Source organism: Manacus candei, unplaced genomic scaffold, assembly GCF_025592945.1.
Source record: "Manacus candei isolate 608988 ecotype Guabito, Panama unplaced genomic scaffold, ASM2559294v1 h1tg000049l, whole genome shotgun sequence".
NCBI classification, from domain to species: Eukaryota; Metazoa; Chordata; class Aves; order Passeriformes; family Pipridae; genus Manacus; species Manacus candei.
The window spans coordinates 30,706,961-30,723,283 of record NW_026138097.1 but is presented as its reverse complement, the minus strand read 5'-3'; the positions used below and the strand labels follow the sequence as shown (position 1 = coordinate 30,723,283).

General features: G+C 39.0%; 2 protein-coding genes across 6 annotated transcripts in view; one reads left to right on the top strand and one right to left on the bottom strand.

Moving 5' to 3' along the window:
- On the bottom strand, window positions 1-7,660 carry FASTKD3 (FAST kinase domains 3). Of its 2 annotated transcripts, none has more exons than XM_051798998.1 (7): window positions 7,582-7,660; window positions 5,616-7,076; window positions 4,366-4,451; window positions 3,624-3,786; window positions 2,429-2,498; window positions 1,048-1,162; window positions 1-287 (listed from the first exon to the last, which is right to left on the bottom strand). In XM_051798998.1, the coding sequence occupies exons 2-7, from the start codon at window positions 7,045-7,047 to the stop codon at window positions 189-191; spliced, it is 1,965 nt and encodes a 654-aa protein (XP_051654958.1). In that variant the 5' UTR covers window positions 7,048-7,076; window positions 7,582-7,660; the 3' UTR covers window positions 1-188. The 2 variants fall into 2 exon arrangements, with proteins under 2 accessions (XP_051654958.1, XP_051654959.1); XM_051798999.1 differs by lacking the exon at window positions 7,582-7,660 and adding an exon at window positions 7,157-7,357.
- A 49-nt stretch (window positions 7,661-7,709) lies between these two features.
- Window positions 7,710-16,323, top strand: part of MTRR (5-methyltetrahydrofolate-homocysteine methyltransferase reductase) — a 31,401-nt gene continuing 22,787 nt past the window's right edge. For 2 of the 4 annotated variants that reach the window (XM_051798991.1, XM_051798989.1), the window contains exons 1-3: window positions 8,501-8,633; window positions 10,752-10,933; window positions 14,574-14,727. In XM_051798991.1, coding sequence (XP_051654951.1) covers window positions 10,790-10,933; window positions 14,574-14,727 — 298 coding nt within the window. In that variant the 5' untranslated portion in view covers window positions 8,501-8,633; window positions 10,752-10,789. Of the gene's footprint in view, window positions 7,861-8,500; window positions 8,634-10,751; window positions 10,934-14,573; window positions 14,728-16,323 lie in introns of those variants that run through there. The other 2 variants (XM_051798990.1, XM_051798992.1) reach the window with 2 other exon arrangements.

Sequence of the window (16,323 nt, the reverse complement as noted above, 5' to 3'; positions counted from 1 at the left end):
TTAAAAAAATATGATACTCTTTATTACTCTTTACACGTCAATTGTTCCAAATATTGGAAGGTTTCAAATTCAGAAGCTCAAATTATCTGCGGTGGAGTTATTTAGAAAACACCATTTTTCTTCCATGCACAGTATTTCCACCCCGTAGTACAGGAGGTCAGCTTGTGATTTAGTGGTATTCTCCAGTGTCATCTGCTGAGTCCGTATGTATGAGGAAAGATTTTTTTGTGCAGATATTCTGCCATTTTCCTGCAATTTTCTAGACTCTCTATCTCAAAATATGGAATCTGGAAACAAAACAAAAATGATTGCTGGAAATACCTTTTAATAAATAACTGGGTAAGAGAGATGTTCATTAAGCAGATGAAAAATTACACATCAAAGATTTTTCTGCTTTAAAATGAAACATTTAATCTTAAGTGTATTATTGATCTGTAAATCATCTGAAAAGAGATTATTGTAAAACAAAGAGTAAAATCCATTACAGTTTAAACTAAGTTAAATATTATGGAGTTAGGCTTATGTAATAAGTGATTATAAATGGAAAATAAAATCTTGAAAAACTAAAAGTATGTTTAAAGGTAAAAATACCCCTACTTAATTCAACAGGAAAAATAAAGATATACTTGTTGTGAACATTTTATTTAAAATACAAATCAGTTTGGGGTTTTTTAAACTCTTCCTTTTAAACCCCAAATTCAAACCTTTTAAAAAAGAATTTAATTAAAAATGCCAATTCTACAGAACTCTTACACAACATTTGCTTGTAAGTCAAGACTTGAATTAATCACTGCAGAGATGTAATCTTTCAAGTAGCCACTATTTAGCAGAAAACACAGACAGAATACACCAACTGATCCAAGGAAGAAAAAGGACCTTCTGTACACCCTCAGAGAGGCAAAAGCTAAGCAGAGAGAACATAATATAGTAAGGACAAGACTACATCTGCCTTAGAAATTACTTGAAACTAGTTTTAAGCATTGTAAAATAAATTTTTACATGTTTATATAGCCAGAGCAAAAGCAAATTACTGTCTTTGGACTTTACCTGCACAACTTCATAACCAAGTAACTGAAGATGTCTCTGTTTAATAGCTTCTTCTCCCAACAGATTGTGGCTATTAGCACAAAATCTATTTTGACCATCAACACAGAGGGCAATTCTAAAATCAAGCATAAGTGTAGTATGAAAGAAAAACTCCCAACAACCACTTATTTAATCACAAATACTGCAGTTCCTAACAAGCATGAAACAATACCTCCCTTCTTACTTCCTTATACCACCTAGAATCAGATTTTGCAGGATGGGAGTTACCTAGTTCAGGACAATTTAAATCACTCAATAAAAGGGCAGGAGCTGAAAGCCTGAAGCTTAGTGAAATTGATCTGAAAAGCTTTTTTTTTGCTCTGAACAAAAATTACCATACAAGTTAATGAGAGATTGATATTTTTAATACTACTATTGATAAGCTGTTTTGAATTCTTTTAGAAGGAAAAACACACAAAAACTTGCCTCAGCTTGAAAGCATTTCAGCAGCTAAATTTATTTAACTTACTAGTTTACCTGTGAAATCCATTACACTTCAAGTCAAAGTTAAGTTTAAGCTAAATCGGTTTAAGTTAAACCTGTATGTATGATCGGCAGCATCATGGATTATAACTAAATTTTTTCTCCTTGGTTTCTATATCTACTGTTAAAAAGTTGCTTAATTTTCAGTATGTTAAGTATACTGTGACCTTATTTACAGATGAAAACTGTTATTTCAAAAAAACAGTAAAGCCCATTCTTAAGCATTTAAGCATGGGATTTTTGAAAAAATCTATATTAGTCTCTGAGTCTTGTGAAGGTTAAGCTGGAGAAAGCATAACTTTTTCAAAGTATTTTGCTTTCTTCACAGAAGTGCTGTTGAAAATAACACAGGGAGGTTACTTAACCTTATCTAAGGTTTCTCAAAATAACCCTTGTTTAACATATTTTTTAAACACCTATGCATTTGTCAATTAAAACCCCCAGCATCTGTAGCAAATATCCTCATTACATAGGATTCCTTACAGAAGTAAATTTGTGAACTAGCTTAAACTATATTAAATCTATGCAAATACACTTGATTAAAATTTAATTTTAATTTGAAAATTAATTGCAGAAGATCTAAATACATTACTAGAGGCCAAACAGGATCACTTGATCCTGACTCTCACTGGGTAAAGAGACTTATTGCCTGACACCACACAGTCAGGTGGCAAAACAATAAGCAAAAAGCACAGATTGTTAATTTTGTCCTTTTGCCAGTGGTTTTATTGTGAAACCTTAACTTAGCTGAAGTCAATGAAAAAACTCCAAATAGTTTAAATTTTGCCAGTGTTTCACCATGGATGCTCTTTGTCAACGTTAACCAACATTTTACCAACAGTTTCTTTTATTCTCTTACCGTTTGTGTACCTCTTCGCGTTGGGCCACAGGCAATACAAAACCTTCCTCATCTAATTTAATCTCGATATCTAGTACAAATGAAAAAACAAGTGACATTAAAACTCACTCATATAATAAACTGTTTACTCTAATTCTCATCCTCTCAGTCTTTGTTTTATAAAATAGCTAAAATACTATCACAAGTCTTTTTTTTTCTGAATCACAGAGGCTTGCAAAAGATGTATGTAGACTAAAACAAATGAGTGATATATAGCAACACTTCAGCCTTTCCTAATGCTAACTGGCAAATTAGTATTCCAAGTCCACTAAAAACCATAATGTAGTCAAATGGCACCTTGCTGCTGTGGCTAGGGCCTCTGGAATTTGAGGGCTTTGTGAAGAGTCTCTCTCTCTCTCTGCCCCCATCCTTTATTTTTCTCATTAATTCCCTAGTTTTATAGGTTATTTCAATTTGCAAACATGAGTTTTGGACCTAAACCCTGCCAACTTCAACACCCAGGTGGAAGCTGAAGGTAGAAAAATTCTGGAATCATCCCTCTCTTTTATTTTTTTATTTTTTTTTTAAATCCCTCTGACATCCATGGCATCCAAGAGGCCCTTCCCTCAACACTGTATTATCATCCAGCCCTCCTGGGCACACATCTTTCCTCATCACTACCTTCTCTGTTTCCTTTCCTGCTTCATGAAATACTGTTTTGCTCACTCCTCTCCTTCAGCCCACAAACCCCCACTAACTATATGTAGTCAGTTGTTCTTGCTGAGGGGAAAAAAGCCCAGCAGGGCACAAGACTGCCCACCTTCCAGTTCTCCCTTTCTCTACTCACCACTAAAGCAGGGAGAGCACGCAAGTGGCACTGCCTCATTTTGCTTTACATTATACAAATTGTTTAAAGGATAAGGAGCTGATAGTAAAAATACAGAATGCAAGAGTTAGCAGCTATTTTCAGTACAGACGGGCTGCGTGAATTCCAAGAAATGTTGTAGTTCTTTTCTCCCCCTTTTCTTCTTTCTGACTGTAAAAATGGATTTACTTGAAGTTCCCAAGATGTTTCCCCATTTCAGACCTTCTACAGAGTTTTGTATTCCAGTTTACTTTTTCTATATTTGCAGAATTTAGAATGCTTACAAAGGGAATTAAAGTTTTGGCAGGACAAACTCACATTTAATTATTAATCTAAAGAAATGTTACTTACCAACTGCATAGAAATATGGTGTTGATACTTCTGATGCAAAATATATTCTTTTTTTTAGTAAATAAAGTAATCCAGTCTTCACCCTCTTAAGGAGGTGAACATCACAAGAACTGTGAGGCATCGGAAAGGCCTTTACTTGATACTTTGGAAGGAGTTTTGGACCCTACATAAGGATAGAACACCGAATCAAACAAAAGAAAAAGGAGATAACATTTTTGTAATTAACTCATTAATGTAGCAAAATGTATTCTGTGCATTTCAAAGCCAAGTCTGTTGAGAGACCTACAGTCTGAGGCATGATCTGCTGCAAACTTAAAATCTCCCAAACAACCACCAGAACATCCTCATCAAGCTTCCACACTGTCATGCTGAATATGCTCATGAGAAATGCACAACTGTTTCCATTCCTCTCCAGTCAGGCCAACATCAAAATGTGCCTGATCTCTTTTCGTGCTTCACAACTTCACAAGCCAAACACAGAAACAAAACAGCTGTTGGAAAAGTATTTGGAAATACAAAAAAAGTAATAACTTAAGAGTTAAGTTAGTTCTGTCAAACACACAAATATATCAAGTCAATCAATCAGGTAGAAATGCTTCAAATTTTCACCAAGAAAAAAAAACCTATTTTGTCCAATTTGAATATTTTTATGGGAAAGACAGTCCTCAACTAATTATAAAAAGGATCCCAATGAACTTATCACCTCTTGTTAACATCAATTCTGGTTTCACGTGTACTGTACCTCATAAAATGGGCACTCCAGGGTGACGGTCAGAAAAAGCTGGGTTAGCTGGGAGGTAACAACCCCATTCAAACCAGGTGGCTGAGCTGAAACAACAACATTCAGGTTTTCAGGTGTACCTTCAACAAAGTATCTTTACACAAGCCACCACACAGAAGTTAGGAAAAGCTATTCAGTTTAATGTGCAGAGATCTTTACAATCGATCAATTTACTTGATCACTACAATTCTCAGTAACTGTTTGAATGAACAGAAAGATCAACGTGAAATGACAGAGTTAGAAAAATGAGGGAATTATTTACAGAAATATCAACATAAAAAATATACAACTAGCAAGATCTTAGTTAAAACTGTCATATTCTTTCACCAAAAGAAATGAGGATCTCAGAGATAGTGAACATTCTATAGAGAATAAGTTTGAGTGGAGGTCTTGGATAAATATCCCCTTCCAATAACCCCTTCTCCCCAAGTTATAATACCAGAATTTCATTGTTTCACCTTTTTTTTTTTTTTTTAATCTGCAAGTAGTGGATAATACCAAATAACTTCTGGAGATTTGTCTGTGTCATAAAAATCAACCCCTTAAGGTATTTCATGTTAACAAAAAATAAAGTAACCAAATTTCTAATCACTTTGAAAATTTGACCTTAGTTTTATTAACAGAGCAATCTTAGCTGAGATCTTAAGAAGACACTCACCTTTCTGGCATAGCTTACATCTCTCTGTAATGACACTAAAAATGCTTTACTATCTAACACAGAATTTCTTAAAATGTTGTGTTGTTCCTAATAGGTTTGTGTCCAAAAGTATTGGAATATGCAATAATTAGAGCCAAGGTCAGGCTATCACATGGGAGATGTTCTAGCAGCCTGTATGAGACAAAGGACAAACATGGGGAAAACCAGGTCACTATTTTCTAGAAAAGTTGAAGGATTAACCGAAATAAATTTTTAAAGGGAATTCAAGTCTGTGTTTAAGATTGTACAGTCAAATTTTCAAACTCATCTAAATGATATAACATTAAAGACAACTGCGACTGTGACAAGGAGGCATCACTCTTTAGCCTCCTTATCACTATTCTCTTGAATCACTTAAAGCCACATCACAGAATATTCTTAGTTGGAAGGGACCTATAAGTATCATCAAATCATTGCTGATTTGTCCTAGAGTGATAAAAAACTGTGCTTGACAAGAGACAAACCACAGAGTAGAAAAAATGTGGAACATTCCTAGAGAAACATGGCTCCTTACCTTGAAGCTTTTGCAGAAAATAGGGACTAAATATTTTTGGTAGAAAATTTAGTGGATAACGTTGAATAAGGACACACGAGTGTAGCAGGTTCACCAAGGTGTGAGGCTGAAAGTGACTAAGCCGAGTGTGCAGTACAGTTTCAAGCCTCCTAAACAAGGAAGAAGCACTTGGAGGCAGGTAGTTAAGAGTCCCAAATGGTATAATATATTCAGCAATCTGGTCAGTGGTAAGTCTGTCAGCACTGGAAATGAAACTTTCTGCCACTGCATCAAAGATGGGCTTTGAAAGGATCGCCTTTTTGCAGCAATACTGCATGACTTTGCAGACTGTTTGAGGATGCATGGTAAGGATGGACTGAGGGACATGCATTTCCAGTGCCTCTGTAAAAATTTGTTCACGATGTCCGAAGTATAGGAAGGCGTCCAGGACATTTACTAGTTCATAATCCGTGAAATATGGAACATGCTTAGCAGAATGTTTACACAGTGCAGTAACTAAGGCAACTGCCTGAGTCTGACAAAGAACCACCAGTGAATTCAGTATTACACTCGCAAAGTTTGGGTTTAGCTGGGAAACTGCAGGTAAAGTGACACTGTTCAGTCTGTTTAGCAAGTTTTGGTATTGTTTCCTTTCCCTGGCAGTCAACTGCAGTATCTTATAAACCATCACTATTTCCCTTGGAGTCCACTTCTCAATGTCTTTTTCTTGCATGTGGTTCACAATTTGTTCCAGCATCGCACAACTTGGGCTTTCCAACTCAAGCAAACTCTCTCCAAGAGCACATAGATTTTCAACAGTCAGCTGTGCCTTACCAAGTCTCTCCTCACTCTCTGAAAGCAAGCTCACCATCAACGTGCTCTGCGGATCTATACATAGCATTATCAAAGCCTGCAATGCGTTCAACAGCCCAGTGTTTGACAGTTTTGAAGATTCGAATTCAAACTGCAAACATAATGCCCTGAAAACTTCATTCTCTAACACTCCAGGGTTTTTCAGACCACTGTCATCCACCTCAACTTCAGAAATCCTCTGCAGGGCTCCTGCGGCCATGGTATCAGACATGACTTCTAGAGAGCTAAGAAAGTCAAAAATCTCTTCTGATGTACAAAGGTTGTTCAACTTCTTGAAAAATAATTGTTCATCCATCCACATGTTATCAGATTTAGTACAGTTCTCAGTATCTCCACAGAGACGCACAGTTTCTTTAACAGAAAGTGACTGCATCCGTAGTTGAACATGGTTTGTTCTACAAAACATATACTGAGATTTATCTTTGACACATAGCATCCTCATGGCTACAGAGCTACAGCACTGGGGCTTTTGCTGCCCCTTGATGAAGCTCAATCTCTTGCTTAGGGTCATCAAAACAGACCTGCTTGCTGGTGTGCTGGATGAATAAAACTGGAAAGTTTTTCGGCTAATCAAAGCCATATTGAATCAAGTAGGTTCTGAAATAATACCTAGAGGAAGAAAAATACATATAAATATATAGTTTGGGAAACAACACTAGTGTCATTAAAATGCAGCAAAAAAAAAAGACCTCTTTTGGCGGCTGAAGACGACTGGGACGATCCCTCTGCCACAAACATCAGCGCAAGGCAATGCAAAGAAAAGAAACTGCCGGGAGCAGCGAGACCTGCGCGACAGGCTGCAGCGCATCTCTGCCCCTTGTTTCCCTAAGATCGCTACGGGAGAGGAGCGGGGAACATACTCGGACGTTTCCCCGAGCAGAAACTGTGGGCCGGCGCTTTGCCCTCCACCCTGCGGCCCGGGCGCTGGGCGAGTCTGACACGGGAGGGACAGCACCGGCGGGGCTCCTCCATCCCTCTCCGCCTCACAGCCCCAGCGTCCCTCCCGCCCCAGCGCCTACTGCTCCTGCTGCTGCCACTGCAGCCAAGGACCGGGGCCGCGCTCCATCCGTCCCGGGGGCGCGCGGCAGTGGCGGGAGCGCCGCTGTAGCCTCACCTCCGCCGCCATGACGGACAGCGCGGCGCCTGCCGGGATTTTCCGGCGCTCTCCCGGCGGCACCTCCGGGCGCCGGCAGCAGCCCCCGCCCCTCCCCGCGGGGCTGCGCTCACCCCGCCCCGGCTCAGCCCACCCCGTCCCTCCCCTCCCCGGATCGTCTCGGCCGCGTCGTCGCCGCCGCTGCACCCGGCTTGGCGCGGCTCTGCCGGGACGGTCGCGGAGCGCGGGCTGGCGCTTTGCCTCGAGACTGGGATTTGTGGATCGCGTCCTCCAGCGCAAGTACTCCCGTACCCCGCTGCGGGGGATAGCGGGCGCCGGGCGGGGCAGATGCGCGGGGGGGTTTATATCTGTCTTGGCGGTAGAGTGAAAGTGGTTCTGAGCAAGTCACCAGGTGTTGAAAAAGGGGCTTGGGAATGGCGTTTATGTCTCTGAAGGCACGGTCCCACAACCCGGTTCAAAGCCACACGGGAGAATGTAAAACCACTGCACCTAAGTTTCTTGCTTTTTTATCCGGTCCGTCGCCACTCAGTTCGACATGTTTGACAGAGTGCATGGTCTGGCCTTGCAGTAATTGCCGGGGCCAGCACGTGTCGTGCAGTGGCTTGTTGTGTGTTGACTTACGAGTCTGATAGACTCCCTGCTAATCTTCTGTGGGCTCTTAGCTTTTTTGACTTTTCCAAATACTGGATCAGATGAGCTATAATTTAGAATTTCATCCTTAGTTTCATGTTAAAACCTGCTTTGATCCAGCAAATCCCAGGTAGTTTTCTCGGCTTAAAGATTGTTTTTTAAATGTGCAGCTACCAACACAACATGTTAAAGGCTGTTGGTGTAGTAATACTGTTAAAGTTAGAAGGATTCTCTCGATCGAGCTAGAAAGCTCGATAGTAAAGAATTACTGTTTCCCCCCTCTTCATTCCAGTTCAACTTGCATTGTGTAAGTGGAAATGGCATATCATCTTTGAAGAGTGTATAGTGCAGCAAAGCAGGATAAGTGTGGGCAGCATGTTCATCTAAGAGCGTATTGCTGGTTTATGATTGTTCATCTGCAGGTAGGCATGACTAATTTTTCTTTCTTTGAGCAGGCATCCCTTGATCAGTTTGTGCTTGGGGCTCTTTTCAGTTGTTGACAGAAGACATGTTTGAATCATAATCAAAGGAGTTTATTGGTCTATTGATGACATAATTAACTGTTAGGGAGTTAAATTAACTACTGTTTAATCAGTTGATTGAATTACATATTCAAGATCAATAGCAACAATGCAACAGATAGGAGACTAGGCACTTACAAAATGTTAATAAATAAATACCTACAAATATTTAAACAGCATTCTGTATCTAATTCCAAGGAATTGTCTAATTGTGACCTCTTCCATTCCCACAAAGATGCATTCACACTGCTACATACACACACAGTACCCTCTCAGGATGCATATGCATCTCCAGCATCATCCACTCTTCTGGCCACATGGATTCTCTTGTTTCCACATGCCTTCTGAAAGAAGTGCAGTTGCTCCAGTTTTGCTATGCAATCTACTAGTCCACTCACCAGTAAAAAAAACTCTCCCCAAGTTCACATATATGCACCAAAAATGGGTTTGATTACTTTTTGCACCCTTTATTGTTGCTGTGTGTGTGGAGTGGAATAAGCTTACAATGTCTTACGGAGACCGCGGCTGCTCTGCCTGACCTGGGCAGAGGTCATGGCGCTGTTGGAGCAGCATTGACCATGTCAGACCACATTGTGACTGGTGTTCTTTCTGTTACCCTCTCCTTTCCCCCTACTAAAATTTTTGTGCTGCTCAAGCATGAATGTCTTCCCAAGCTGAGTCTTGTTTGAAGTCTGTTGGTAGTCCCTTGGTTATAATGTTGGCAGCTTACCCCTCAGCTTTTTGTGTATAGAAGGCTTCTATGCTACAGTGTGGTCCCAGTGGAAAACTGATTATCTCTCTCCCTTTTTGAGGTATGAGAAAGAATATAGTAATGAAATGCCGCTTCATCTTTATTGGGTTTATCCAATTTTAGTCGGGCGATGCCACCTGCTGACAAGAGAATTAGGTGAAAACACAGCACACGGGTGAATCTGCATTACACCAGGGATCTGAGGGTATTTAAATTGTATTTACACTATTTTATATGAATCTTCATAGTTATCATGTCAGCACATTTCTTTGTATTTCTTCTGGAAAAGGAGGGTGAAGAATCATTGTGTGTATTGTTTTGTTGTATGCATCTTCTGTGCACATGCACGTGAAGCTGTTTATGTAAACAAATTTATTTAAAATGACTGTTAGGGTAATCATTAATATTTTGAGGTAATACATGTAATCAATTTAAGGTGAAAACTATAACGCAAAATGTAGTAGAAGAAAATACAATGAAAACCTCAAAATTTTCTAGTAAATACACTTTTCATGGAATTCACGTGTGTTACAGGCACTGTACTCTTAAGAACTATCACTTAGTTTTGCTACTTCTGATGTATAATTATGCTTTAAAAAAAATTCCCATAGGAGAAAACTTCCACAGTACTGTGGGGGGAAATATCTTGCCATATCAATGCAGTACAATATTGTTCTTATACAATTGAACCATGTTTGTTTTCCCTTGAGAGAAACAGAAAAAAGATACCTCAAATTACATAGCCACAGGTTTCCATAAATCAGCGCATGTGGCTTTCTCTAGCTGAAGCTCTGTGGGGGCAATAGGTGAAGTACAGCAAATGAGACCCAGACACATGAAAAATATCTCAAGTTGGGAACTGAAAATTACTCAGTTGTAATTCTGTGTATCTGAGTTCTACTGCAGCTCCTTAGCAATGACAAAATATTGACAGAAGATTAATTTGTAATGTCCATGTGAAAAACATTCTGTCTTTCTTATTTACTGCTTCTTGAAATTTTTCTTACATCTGTTGTGTTCTCTGTGTCAAAATCATGGAAGAAAACTTCTTGGATTCAAACTTTCATGGGACAGGTGAATGGATAAGGTTATGCATCTCATTCATCCTACTGCTTATGAGAACTTTGTGAAGGAGTGTTATTTTACACTATGGCAGATTTCTCTAAGATTGTTTCTGAAGTATCTCTTTTAAATGTCATAAGCGAAGTAAAATCTTACTGTTCTGCTTACAATAAATTCACTTTTTCTAATTCTTTTTTCCCCTGCAGTGTCTATAGAAAAAAGTAAAAATCCTGTGTTTTGGGAAATGTGCTGTAATTCAAAAAGGAGGTTTTTGCTCCTCTATGCAACACAAAAGGGGCAGGCAAAAGCCATAGCTGAGGAAATATGGCAGCAAGCAGGTACCCATGGACTTGAAGCTGATATGCATTGTATAAGTGAAATGGATAAGGTGAGATACTCCACACTGTTTTGAAAAATAAGTATTTAAGAACTGCATTTTTCTTCATGTGCTTGAGTGGTGGCCCTTTATAATCATGAAGGCTACCTGATGCACCCACCTAAAATATACCATTGAATTTTAAATTTTTTTCCTTGTGAATCAGTAATTTGGACCAATACTCACAGTTGCTTAGTAGTCTTCTGCCAAAGATACATGTTTCTTGTGACTTTTTTTATTAGAACTGTAAATCTTCATCTCTCTTCTAACAATAATTCAGTGATTTCTTGAAAGCTATTTATTTATGCAGTAGGGTAATTGTGGTCTTGTGTTGTTAGAAATGATGCACTTTTTTCCCCCTCTCTGTTCTGTTTCTTTTGTTGCATTGATGTTCTGTGTGCTGTTAACTGTGGGCTCCAGCATGGCCTGGAGCTTTTGTGGGGTCTTCTTGTGTTGCTTAGCACATGTGCTCACTTCAGTTCCCACAGGATTCACTCAAGTTATATTCTAGAAAAAAATAAAAAGCTTGTCTGGAGCAAGGAAGCGACTTTTTGTTACTTGCTGTTATCCAAGAGTAAGAATATGAAAACTATTAGTGTCTAACTAAAAGCAACATGGAGTGTAATTTCCTTCACGAAGTACTTTCAACTGTATGTTCTCAAACAAAAGCATATAAAAACCATAAAAAACAATCAAAACTGGTAGCCTGGTATTTCATGTGGGATGAGAAGAAAATAACACCTGAAAGATTTTTTTTCATGCACTTGAAAATGTGAGATATTTTGAATGAATGTTCACTAAGTATGTAGCTGAACATTACAAAGATACTTCTACGCAGCCAACCTGGAATGTGAAGATTCTCCTTATATCATTCTATTTAATTTCTTTTGCATTTGACAGGTGGTAGACAGGCTATTTTTACTCTTGAATAAATCTATTCTGTCAAATTTGGCAAGACAACTCAGAGCTACAAGTTCATGATGAGCTAGAAATATGTACTGAATTGAGAATCTGAGAATTAGGCACTGCAGAAAAAAGTAATTTCTGCAGCTTTGTAGATTTTATCACATAAGATTCTGCTTTTTCCCTGTTTGTCAGTTAGAAGGTCCGTCTTTATGTAGCTGTTGGGTATTTTCAGATTTTGTCATCACTTAAAGGGATTGCTGTGATGGTGTATGGATGGAGTAGGTGACTAGAGAGCCAATACTCATAAATGTGATCCTCTTGCCATACAAAAGTGGATGGTCAAATACTGCTCAGATCTCAGAAACACTGGCTATTTCCAAGTAGTGTCTCTCACCTACAGTTTCATGGATGAGAAAAGGTCATAAATCTTTGCTTGGTTATGGTGATTGCTTTTTATGGAAGGCTGAAATGAAGTGGAAGTGAGGTAGTAGCAGTGAAAAATGTGAGGCTGAATGGAGATCGTCTTGGGTCACAATGTGTGTAGTCAGCCTTGGATGAGTTACCTGAATAAGTGCATTTGTCATGATACGTATTATTCTGGATAAGACAAACCTGGGTGTCTGATTCTGTCGTCTTCCTTCAGTAAATTAGTAAATTTAGTGAATTCTTATGTCATACCACTAGACTCTTACTTTCTTTACTTGAAGAATTTGCTTTTGTTTATAAATGCAGTAGTCACCTGTGGCAATGCACTGCAGAAGCTGTTGTGTTTGTACTTATCAAATCAGCTGTGGAACTTTTGAAAATCAGAGTTCTTATTGCAACAGGACCCTTAAGGCCTTTTTTTGTACAACTCATACTTCAGTTTTGGAAGTCACAGGATTTTGTGGGTACTTGGAGTTCACCTGAACTTGTAAAAGACAAAACCTCTGTTTGGAATGTTCCTGGACTGCAACTCATTGAAGTCTGGCAAAGTAATTGGGGAATATCCTTGCATACTTACTCTGTTCACTTACACTTCTCTAGGCATCTGCTGTAGGCCACTGTCAGAGGCGGGACTCTGTTCCAATAGTAATTTAAGTTGACCATACAACTGCTTTTAGGTTCTTCAGGAAGGATTTGGAAACACTGCTAATAGCAAAACCCCTTTATACTCTGTTTCTCTGTATTCCTAATATTTTGGGTTGTAGGTGTCAGGTAATTTTTTACATGGCTTGACAAGGGGATAAGGTTTGAATGATTTATGAAGTGAAATGTTTAGAACATAACTCCTCAAACTCTGAAGTTTTGAGTTGCAGACCTGAAACTGCTTTAAGTGAAACACAGCATTTGTTACAATCTTTATTTTCTCATAACCCTACTTTTTTATTAAACTTGGAATGCTGGAAGAGAATTTAAACTGCAACCTCCAGGGAGCAGTAGAAGGAGCTTAGGTTGCTTATTATGGCAAAAATGAGGCTAAGGAGTGATCTAATAGCAGCCTACATGAGCCAAACTCTTCTTGGCAGCAGAAAACTGTATAACAGGAGGACAAATCCACTGACTGCCATCTGATAAACTCAGATGTGACACTAGTGGAGAAGTTCTTCTGGATGAAAGAAGAAAAGGGGAATCTCTACCCTTTAGAAGTTTTCAAAATTCAGCCACAGTTGTAGCTGACCAAGTGCAGCGATGACAGTTAGTCCTGCTTGGGGTGTGGGGTGGGGTTGGTGACCTCCAGAGGTCACTCCTGAACAAGGTGTCTGTGGAGCTGTGTTTCACCCAGGTCAGTGGTTGGCTGCATGGTTCAAAACCCATAGGCTATAGGGGTGCTTTGAGAGCAAGTTGTGTGGGTGACCTGACCGACAGCATGCTAGCACGGTGCCCAGCCCACTATTGGTGGAAAGGTGGAATAATCAAAGAATCTGAATGATTTTTACTTGAGAAGTAATAAATGGTTGCATGAGACCCGAATTTATGGAACTGACACACGGTCCCTAGTACAGGCAGTTCTTGTCAACCTGGTATAGTGAGAGTAGCCCCTATGACACTGGGAAATATGGAAGATCGCTGTTAGCAAAGGGGAGAGAAGTGAATTAGGGGCAGGGTGAAGGGGCCAAAATTAGTCAGGCTATAGAGTACGGTGAGTGATTATCACTGTTCAGAGCTACCTTAGTTCTCCCAAAGCACAGGGTGTTTTTGTGGCAAGAGATGTAACATTGAAGTTGTCAGACAGAACCAAATGGAACTTAGAAGTGATCCCCACAGTTCGTATGGCCACACTCCACTTATCTGTGTGAAATTATGGTGTTTTTTGATCATATATACAGAAATACTTTTTCTACTTGACAAATTAAATACTGTAGGGGTTGCATATTTAAGCTGAGTGCAGTTTTGAGGTATTCTTCATGTGTGTATTAGCCTGCTCAAAATGCTGCTGTTTGACATTTGTGTATGGGATCGTAGGATATTTCAGGTTGGAAGAGACTTCATGAGGCTATCTTGCAGCAGGGTCAGTTGAGGTCAGAGCAGGTTCCTCAGGGCTTTACCCAATCTGATCTTGAAAATTCCAAACAAGATTATAAATTGCATCCCCAAAATGACTTGTAATTACTTTAAAGACTTTCTGTGGTTTAATATAGGTAAAATGAAATTAAATGTTTTTCTGCATACCTTTGGGAAGAGGAAGGGTGGAAGATAGATTATCTAAGGCCACAAATAGGTATCAAATGGCACTTTTTAATTTAACTTGTCCTACTGTTTGTAGTATAACCTGGAAACAGAAAAGGATCCTGTGGTTATTGTTATTTCCACTACTGGTACTGGAGACCCACCAGACACTGCCCGCAAGTTTGTAAAGAAAATTCAAGACTCAACCTTGCCACCTGATCATTTCGCACATCTCCAGTATGGATTGCTAGGTGATTTAGTATTTTCTATATTATTGCAGAACTTGTCTGTCAGTGAGTAATTTTTGTCTTTTTTACTTCTGAATAGGTTGGTTGGTTTTTTTAAGTGCTTATAAAACATTAATTCTTAAAATATAAACACTTTTTTTGTGTAATGTCCTCTATGACCAGTAAAGGAAAAATGTCACAGAAATTATCTGAATGTAAGCTACTAATGTAATTTTTTATTGTTTAATTTTCTTTGCATAAAAAACATATGATGTAAGCTATCTATAACTGTTAAAGTTTTAATTTCATGTCAGATCTCTAGGAACTAGATTAGTTTACTTGACTGTGTGAGTCATTGGGCATTTTTCTATACAGAGGGAAAGGCAGTATAAAATGTTCTTAAAAACAAGGTTTTTAAGATCATCCCATCCCTTTAAATTTGCAGTAATATTTAAATTTTGAATGTCATATTTATCAAGAGAAGGAATGTAACATTATCTTAAACATGGGTAAGCAAAATACAGATTTGGCAAAATGCATGTGATGTATCTTGAGCTGATGATAAGGTCAGTTTGTTGAGTTTTCAAATTGTGTTTATAAACAAACTCCAGAAACATCTGCTTGAACCTAGGTTATTTTTATCTGACAAGTTTTAAGTTAATAGCTAGGAGTGCGGAAATTTCTAGGTGTCTGGAGAGGAAGGTGCTCACTAGAAGGAAATTTCTACTGGATACATAATGTGGAAGTCTGAAATATATGCATCGCAGTCATGTAGTGTTTTGAGATGTTGTGCTATTGCCTAGTTATACATTACAGTTTGTGAATAGTTAGGTTTTTCATAGCTTACTAAACGCATATATGCATGTATGAAGATAAGCATTGTATTAATAATGACTTCTGTTGTAGCAGAAATTATAGTGTCTAAGTTATAACATGATTCAAGTCTAAAAAGTTGTCAGTCTTAAAATACATTCATGGTATTCATTTCAGCTGGTCCAATGAAGTGTTTACTTGAGCAAGAGCAGAAGCCTTCTTAAAAGAAAAAAAAGGCTGTTATAAGGAGAGAGGAATAGTCCATTATTAGGTGGCATCATGGTTTAACCCCAGCCAGCAACCAAGCCCCCCACAGCTGCTCTCTCACTCCTCCTACCTGCTCTGTCTTAGGATGGGGCAGAGAATTGTGGGGGTAAAAGTGATAAAACTCATGGACTGAGATAAAGACGGTTTAATAGAGAAAGCAAAAGCTGCACACACAAGCAAAGCAAAAGAAGGAATTCATTTACCCTTTTCCATGGATAGACAGGTATTTCAGCCATCTCCAGCAAAGCAGGGCTCCATCACGCATCGCAGTGATTTGGGAAAATAAACGCCATCACTCCTTCTTCTCCCCCCAGCTTTATATGCATGATGCCATATGGTATGGAATGTTCCTTTGGTCAGTTGGGGTCACCTGTCATGGCTGTTTCCAGCTTGTGCACCCCCAGCCTCTTTGCTGGTGGAGTGCAGTGAGAAGCAGAAAAGGCCTTGACTCTGTGTATCAGCACTGCTCAGCAATAGCTAAAACATCCCTGAGTTATCAACACTCTTTCCAGCACAAGTCCAAAACATGGCCTCATACTA